The sequence below is a fragment of the Coregonus clupeaformis genome, unplaced genomic scaffold (genome assembly GCF_020615455.1).
Source record: "Coregonus clupeaformis isolate EN_2021a unplaced genomic scaffold, ASM2061545v1 scaf1266, whole genome shotgun sequence".
Taxonomy (NCBI): Eukaryota; Metazoa; Chordata; class Actinopteri; order Salmoniformes; family Salmonidae; genus Coregonus; species Coregonus clupeaformis.
In genome coordinates, this window is record NW_025534720.1 from 142,342 (window position 1) to 151,162 (window position 8,821).

The 8,821-nt window shown below is 40.3% G+C and overlaps 1 protein-coding gene across 1 annotated transcript in view; it reads right to left on the reverse strand.

The window, feature by feature from the left end:
- LOC123486550 (transcription factor 4-like) overlaps nucleotides 1-8,358 on the reverse strand; it is an 89,769-nt gene extending 81,411 nt beyond the window's left edge. Inside the window, exons 1-4 of the mRNA XM_045217898.1 lie at nucleotides 8,037-8,358; nucleotides 6,415-6,506; nucleotides 6,094-6,132; nucleotides 5,155-5,224 (exon numbers count right to left, since the gene is read on the reverse strand). Of these exons, the coding sequence (XP_045073833.1) occupies nucleotides 5,155-5,224; nucleotides 6,094-6,132; nucleotides 6,415-6,486 (181 nt within the window). The 5' untranslated portion in view covers nucleotides 6,487-6,506; nucleotides 8,037-8,358. The remainder of the gene's footprint in view (nucleotides 1-5,154; nucleotides 5,225-6,093; nucleotides 6,133-6,414; nucleotides 6,507-8,036) is intronic.
- Nucleotides 8,359-8,821: the final 463 nt, after the last annotated feature.

The following is an 8,821-nucleotide window of genomic DNA, read 5'->3' on the forward strand; positions in this document are numbered from 1 at the left end:
AGATATAGCCTACCGACAGAGAGATATAGCCTACTGACAGAGAGATATAGCCTACCGACAGAGAGATATAGCCTACTGACAGAGAGATATAGCCTACTGACAGAGAGATATAGCCTACTGACAGAGAGATATGTGACTCGTTTCAGGAAACTAGGCGTATGTCGGCGTCACTAAACATTTTTTACAAATCAAAATACGTTTTTTGGCAGAAATGCCTTCTGGAACATGTGAACTTTTTTGTGCCTTAATAACAAACTTGTACGCCATCTGTAAATACGAATTCAATTATTAAATTATGAGCTTAGTAGGTTTAGCCACAGAAAAAGACAGGAACCTTCTCGCTAGCCATGATTGGCTGAGATAATGAGTAGGCTGGACATGCCGAGAGATGAGTTCGGATTGGTCTGCCATGTATCCTGAACAAAAATATAAACGCAACATGCAACAATTTCAACGATTTTACTTAGTTACAGTTCAAATAAGGAAATCAATCAGTTTAATCACGTGGATGGATTATCTTGGCAAAGGAGAAATGCTCACTAACAGGGATGTAAACAAATTTGTGCGCAACAATTTGAGAGAAATAAGCTTTTTTTGTGTATGGAACATTTCTGGGATCTTTTATTCGAGCACATGAAACATGGGACCAACACTTTACATGTTGCATTTATATATTTGTTCAGTGTAACACGCTTCTGTCTATAGCTAACATGAGCTGCTCAGTATGCGTAGGTAATACTTTCTATTGCAGCGTTTTGAAAAATATCACTAAGAACTGCAAACGTGTTGCTAAGGCTAATCCACCTTCTGGAGGACCAAGTTTTGAAATCAGTGGAATGCCTGGTGGAAGCAGAGTATGATAGCTAAGGAGATGGAGAAAATTCAGGCGCTTGATTGCAAATATGCGGAAGGAGTCAAAAAGAGAACACACAGAAGGCTGTTGTATAAAACACCTGTCTCCGGATTACATCTTCAAAACTAAGGGCAACCATGGCATCCGTGACAGAGAGGGAGAAGCGTTCATCCATGTACAGTGGGGAGAACAAGTATTTGATACACTGCCGATTTTGCAGGTTTTCCTACTTACAAAGCATGTAGAGGTCTGTAATTTTTATCATAGGTACCAGAAAATCCAGAAAATCACATTGTATGATTTTTAAGTAATTAATTTGCATTTTATTGCATGACATAAGTTTTTGATCACCTACCAACCAGTAAGAATTCCAGCTCTCACAGACCTGTTAGTTTTTCTTTAAGAAGCCCTCCTGTTCTCCACTCATTGCCTGTATTAACTGCACCTGTTTGAACTCGTTACCCGTATAAAAGAAACCTGTCCACACACTCAATCAAACAGACTCCAACCTCTCCACAATGGCCAAGACCAGAGAGCTGTGTAAGGACATCAGGGATAAAATTGTAGACCTGCACAAGGCTGGGATGGGCTACAGGACAATAGGCAAGCAGCTTGGTGAGAAGGGAACAACTGTTGGCGCAATTATTAGAAAATGGAAGAAGTTCAAGATGACGGTCAATCACCCTCGGTCTGGGGTTCCATGCAAGATCTCACCTCGTGGGGCATCAATGATCATGAGGAAGGTGAGGGATCAGCCCAGAACTACACGGCAGGACCTGGTCAATGACCTGAAGAGAGCTGGGACCACAGTCTCAAAGAAAACCATTAGTAACACACTACGCCGTCATGGATTAAAATCCTGCAGCGCACGCAAGGTCCCCCTGCTCAAGCCAGTGCATGTCCAGGCCCATCTGAAGTTTGCCGATGACCATCTGGATGATCCAGAGGAGGAATGGGAGAAGGTCATGTGGTCTGATGAGACAAAAAATAGAGCTTTTTGGTCTAAACTCCACTCGCCGTGTTTGGAGGAAGAAGAAGGATGAGTACAACCCCAAGAACACCATCCCAACAGGGATGCTTTTCTGCAAAGGGGACAGGACGACTGCACCGTATTGAGGGGAGGATGGATGGGGCCATGTATCGCGAGATCTTGGCCAACAACCTCCTTCCCTCAGTAAGAGCATTGAAGATGGGTCATGGCTGGGTCTTCCAGCATGACAACGACCCGACACACACAGCCAGGGCAACTAAGGAGTGGCTCCGTAAGAAGCATCTCAAGGTCCTGGAGTGGCCTAGCCAGTCTCCAGACCTGAACCCAATAGAACATCTTTGGAGGGAGCTGAAAGTCCGTATTGCCCAGCGACAGACCCGAAACCTGAAGGATCTGGAGAAGGTCTGTATGGAGGAGTGGGCCAAAATCCCTTCTGCAGTGTGTGCAAACCTGGTCAAGACCTACAGGAAACGTATGATCTCTGTAATTGCAAACAAAGGTTTCTGTACCAAATATTAAGTTCTGCTTTTCTGATGTATCAAATATTTATGTCATGCAATAACATGCAAATTAATTACTTCAAAATCATACAATGTGATTTTCTGGATTTTTGTTTTAGATTCCGTCTCTCACAGTTGAAGTGTACCTATGATACAAATTACAGACCTCTATATGCTTTGTAAGTAGGAAAACCTGCAAAATCGGCAGTGTATCAAATACTTGTTCTCCCCACTGTATACGGGTAAGAGAGTCTAGCTAGCTATATTTTCAGATAGTATACGTTTTTAATTTAGTCAGAAAGTCGTTTTCATTGCATGTTAAAGCGTACTGTTAGCTAGCTAGCTAACGTTAGCTGGCTGGCTCGCTAGCTAATGTTAAGTGTATGATCTGTGTAGTAATATTATTCATATCTCAGAGCCATTTGCATTGCTAGTTATAGCCTAATGTTAGCTAGCTAGCTAACATTGAACCTAGTAGTTGGTTGGCTTTAGCTACCTGTAGATTCATGCAGTGTAGTAACGTTATGAGTTGGGATTGGTTCGTTGTTTAGTTAGCTAGCTATCTACATGTCTAAACAAAAGACTCCACTATGCCAGTAGCCATTTCACTGTACCGTTTACACCTTCTGTATCCTGTGCATGTGACAAATAAACATAGATTCTTATTTGATATAGTGTGTGTTTACCAGAGACGTTAATGTGAAGAACAACATGACCTGCACCAAAGTCAGATTAGGATGTAACGTTAGGCCAACGAGACAGTGTCCAAGTTCTAAAATTCTCCAGTAGAATGCCCTGCTTATATTTAGTCACACTCACAACCGTAAGCTATTTTCGGTAATTAGCTCGCCATGAACTTGTAAATAATGATCTTGTTGTGAGTTTATTTTCATGTAATAATGAATAAAAAAGTAGCTAAAGTTAAGGCATTGTCAGCTATATGATATGGTAACTTAACGTTAGCTAGCTAGCTAACAAGCTAGAAACTAACCAAAACATTGTTTAGAAAGTTGCTTTTAGTTGCCTGGTATGCTAGATTGACATATACTAAATTCATTTTTTTAATGGATGGGTTAATTGGTGTTAAAATACACCAGTTATGCTATTTTGGACCACCAGGCTGCTGTCGTTTTTTGTGTTTGTACTTTTTCATATCAACAACGACAAGTTTGATGTCGGACGACAATAGAATGTTCATGATGTCACCGCGACAACTGTCTACAGACATGGCGATAGATGTAGTATAAACCAGCCTTTAGTCTTGAGATCTTTGGTTGTTTAGTACACTACCGTACTCACTCTGTTTAGCACATGGCCTCACGTGAATCCTTAAAGAGATGGGTGGGGCTAAGGCTTAAGATTTTGCTACATAAGACCGAATCAAGCCGGTCAGTCACATAGAGCCTACCTACAGAGAGAAATTATAACGCAAAGTCTATTCCAAAACAAAAAACATTTCTGCTCCTGTGCTCTACAGAGACAAAAGAGTGAACTGCATGCCACAAATGCCTACAAACGACAACAGTTGTAAACAAGATGCTTCAGCATCTCTCTTTCAGGAAGGCTGGTCTGAATGCTCGTTTAAGCATAGTGTTAATGAATACCCACCTCATCATCATCATCATCATCATCATCATCATCATAGTCTTGTTGCTTCTCCTCTTTGCTGTCAGCCATGTTGCGTGGAACGTCATTCACCTCTTGACCTTACAGCCTTTAAGCACGCCACAATAATGCACGTTCCTCGCGCTGGCTGTTTAACCTATGGGCTCACTTTTGCAAGTATCACCTTCCTCTTTCTCAACTAACGGGCGTAAATCTTGGGATGTATTTATATGTCAACTTACCCTTGTTCTCTCACTTGCTGTTTTTCAGCAACAGTTTTTTCGACAACCATCCACCTCCCCACCACCACCAGCTATAATAACCTTAAGGCCCTTCATTGGAACTCCTTTCCCCCAGCGGTGGGGTTTCGGTGCCAGCAGCCCCGCATAGCCCCGCATAGGGCTACCTGCCATCACATTATCTGGCTCAGAGGATCTTCCCTCGGAGAGACGAGGCCATTCCCCAAACTATTGAATAAAATATCATATTGCAATCCGTCTTTTATTGTTCATTCAGGTAAGCCTGTCCTAGATTGGACAGGGTGTAGTATAACATGCTATACCTGCTTTTACTACCCAAACAGGTTCTACACAACCACATGAAGGAAATTACAATGCGAAGGTAGTCCATCAATTTTAAACCACAATTTCTGCTCCTTGTGCTAGAGACAAAAGACTGAGAAAACAAACCCCATAGGCCTACAAAACAACAACTAAATGCATCATCGCTGCCTTTCAACCCATAGAAATATGACGGCGGTGTAACTGCATTTAGAGTTTCTCTGGCACTGGCGTGTTACACCTGCTGTTACTATCCAAAGAGGAAAGATGCCTGAGTCTTCACTGAGGCCTGATGCTTAAAGACACATCAGGCCTCCTCAGCCACGTACTGAGTGGGAGGTCCAGAGATCCCAAAAATCACATGTAAACCCACTACTTTCACAGTGAGTCAATACCAACAGAGATATTCAGAACTTTAAAGGGTTATTAATAATAGTGTACGATGTTGGGACTGTTTGTGTATACAATGTACCCTAGGTAATATCTGATGCGCAAAGTAAAATAAAATCTGCAATAATATAATTTGTCCTTGTAAGAGGAAAAATGTTACACATTGAAGCAAAAATGATGGTAACATGTTCAAACAACATATGCAAATATCCACAGCTATAATTGCGTTATTTAAATGAACTGAGATTGACATACTTGAGCCTGCGAAATGTCCACTTCCCAGGGAGGTTGGTCCGTTTTTACCACTAACAGGAGGAGAGAACATCTAAAAGAAAAACAAATAACACTTTACAATAGAGACCCTTGTTGCTTGAAAGTGAAATCTTAAATAAATAAATAAAATAAATAGCATGTAGTGTTTTTGTGAAATCGTCACATTAAAGCTACAAAACCATATTATCACGTTGTAATACTATTATTACAGCCTACTGCTACACAATAAGCATAATTGTGGTCTATGTTGGAAACCCAAGCCAACTTCAACTGAGTGCTGAACACCAATGCTGTACTGGTACTTTCCCTGATGGACTATCTGTGCCTGCACATGCTGCATGTGGACATCCATATTGCCCATAGTAGCTACTGTATCCTTAAAATTATAGCGTACTCCTCAGAGATAACAGCAATATAAAACTGTAGTTATTAATAACGCCTACCTCGCTGTAAATACACTGACCAAATGTCTGGATTAGCAAATATCACATTTATTTCTGATACAGTGAAAGTGATTTATATATTTTTCACAGACAGCTAGAAGTTGACCAAGAGTAGCGAGCATTATTGGTTCAAGAAACATGGCCGTGGGGGCACGTTTCCTGTCCCAACTTCCGAACATACAGCGTTATAAAGACAAATATTTGCCACGACTAGAACGGGTCGGAATTAAATCAACTATCCGTTATTCATAACATGAAATAAAAACATCAACATTGGAAAAGTAATGACTATATGTTAAAGCTGATTTATAATAGTGGGCTACTCCCGCATGCAGTTATGTTACTGGGACTGATCTACTGACAGAGAGAGCTTTCACTAGAATTATGCATGAAAAGACAGGAGTAAAACTTATTTAAAAAATGTATATTCTAGGACAGAATGAAACAAGAAAAAAATACTTAAAAGGGGATATACTACCATTGATGTTGGGAACATTTTCAAATCGCTGTTTCGCATCTATAGAAACAACAAAATTACTAATGCAATATCATATTTCTCTGCACATGTTTTTGGAAAAACACTTATAAATATAAAACACAATTAGGATACTATAACTTGCTTAAATCATATTGTTTACGTTGAGTTAAAGACGTACAGAAAAAACACTTTTAAAGAAATACCTCACAATGAATACCAAAAACATCAGTCTATTTATGCCATACAAATCAAAATTATAAACAGTCGCCGGTAGGTCGGTGCCATGGTTTTGGTCATTGCAATAATATAACAATTGCTTACCGCACTGAAATCCAATAAGTCGCTTAGTTCTTTGTCTGTCCCTAAGGCAGCCATTCGCTGTTGGTGATGCATTTTAGCAAAATCACACAAACCTAAAAACATGGAAACAAATTGCTGTCAGAGGACGCCAGTTCTCGCACGGATGGGAGGGGGACCGACTATTAGGATCTTCCTCAAAATCCACAGACTACGGACGAGTCGCGCAAGATTCCACTTTGCATTTAAACCTATTCTCTTTCAGCGCATCCTTGTGCAACAAGTTAAGGATAAAATGTAAGAATCGGGTGAAATAAAATAGTAAGAAAATTGACATATAGGAATGTTTCCCCAAATCCAGGTCTGGCTGTGCTAAAGGCAGTTTAGCCGGGAGATCAAGAAGCGACAATCCCGTGCATATACAAATAAATACATAAACGCTATAAAGACAGAGGAAAATTGATATAAAGCGGACTTTATAAAACTGGCCAACACAGGCAGTGAAAGTAGGACTGAACGTTTGTAAATATCCGTTTGTAAATGGAATGTGATCATTGACAGGACTTTCATTAATTTCCAGCTTCCACTGAGCCGAGTTTGTGCCCGGTGTGTGCCACATAATAGTAATAACGTTGGTTTCTACAGCCACCTAGCTACCTTTCAATATATCGATTCCAGCACTTTTGCTGACAGCATTTTGGCGGGTGAAATGTACATTGCAAGGAGGAAAATTAATAAACGTTCTTGACATTGCATAACGTGTATTTTTATTTTTGTATTGATTGATTGATTGGTTTAGAGCGCCGATACAGTTGTGTTCCAGGGCGTCCACAGAACATTCCAAACCATCCACATTCTCCGCACATTAACGAGGATATCGGGTCGCTATGAAAACAAACATTTATTTGACATCGACAGTTGGCTATTTGAACATTTTGAAAACATTGAAATATTGTTGTTTTTACGAGATAACAACGCCCAAATTCACTCGTTCACTGGGCAGCGTTCGCCTATGTAAATTGAAAAACGTTGTGGCTAGAGTTGATACATTGTGTCAATTTATAATCATGGGGTTATGTCTGCAACATAGCTGGTACAGTCTTCAATGATGATGATGACAAGACAGCCAATGTTATTGATACAATGTATGCAAATATAGCTAGACAAAAGTGTGCTATTCTATAACAGGCGATAAAATGTTGCGGTTGAAATATTTGACGTTACATAATGAAAGCCTATTTTCAGAGCTAGGGGGCTAGCACAGCTAACGTGGACTGGCTAACTTTTGCCGCGAAATAACGTCATGAAGCGTGCCTGTTTCGAGGGCTTGGGACTGGGGTGGATATAAGGACATGAGCTCTTTGGAAATGACAACTCCGAACCGTCCCAACTATGCATGACATGTTTGATTGATCAATCCACATTGATGTCTTATATATAGAAAAGTTTTAGCGGAGACGGGCTGTCAGTCTGTTAACCTTGCTATGTGGGAGAAAAGCACAGAAGCCAGCAGACAGACACAGAAGGGAAACGATTCGAACTTCGCTGACAAATAGTTTCATGCAGTTGCACATACGGCATGTCGCTAATTGTTCTTATTGTAAAGAAGTTGCACCAACATCAATTTTTTTTTTTTTTTTTTTTACCTTGGTTTGATATGTTTACGTAATCCACAAAAGTGTATCTCTTTTATTTGCTCTCTATCAGTGTATAACTAAGCAAAACTGACGACTGCCTGTGCTAGCAAGGGCTAGCCAAAATCTTTATCCGACAACGATTTTAGCGGCTACATTTGTTTTGAAACACCAATAGGCTTTCCGGTTAGGGTCAACTTGCAGCAAAACGTAGTTGTATATCCAGGTGGTGCCTTAAATTAGACAGTTTTGCTTGTTTTCAGATTGAATGCAGTTATCTACCAAGCTAGCTGGCTACTTTCCATTGCTCTAGTCTAGCCTAGCTCAGCGTTGTCGCGTGTGTCACACAGTCGGTTCTGTCCACATCCGGGAACGTACGTCATCCTCTACATTTGGTGACGTCGACCTTGTGCTGATGAGAAATGTTTTGAAGGTTGAGAATAATTATTTTGTGCATAATAGTAATTAATATTTAGTTGCATAAGTTCATAAAATCAGTTTGACTCTGAAATGTGATCACTGACAGAGTGATGGTGGCATGTTTTTGCCCATCTCTCCTGATCACATACCATCATCTCTCCTAATCACATACCATCATCTCTCCTAATCACATGCCATCATCTCTCCTAATCACATAGTCAACCTCACTTTTTTCTGCTGTTTTTTTTTTATGTGGATGTCAACGTATTAATGGGGTGTATAGCTTTTTAAAAACCTATATTTTAAATTCAACCTGGTTATGAAAAACCGAGTGACATTTACTCCTGATGTACTGACCTGTTGCAACCTCTACAACC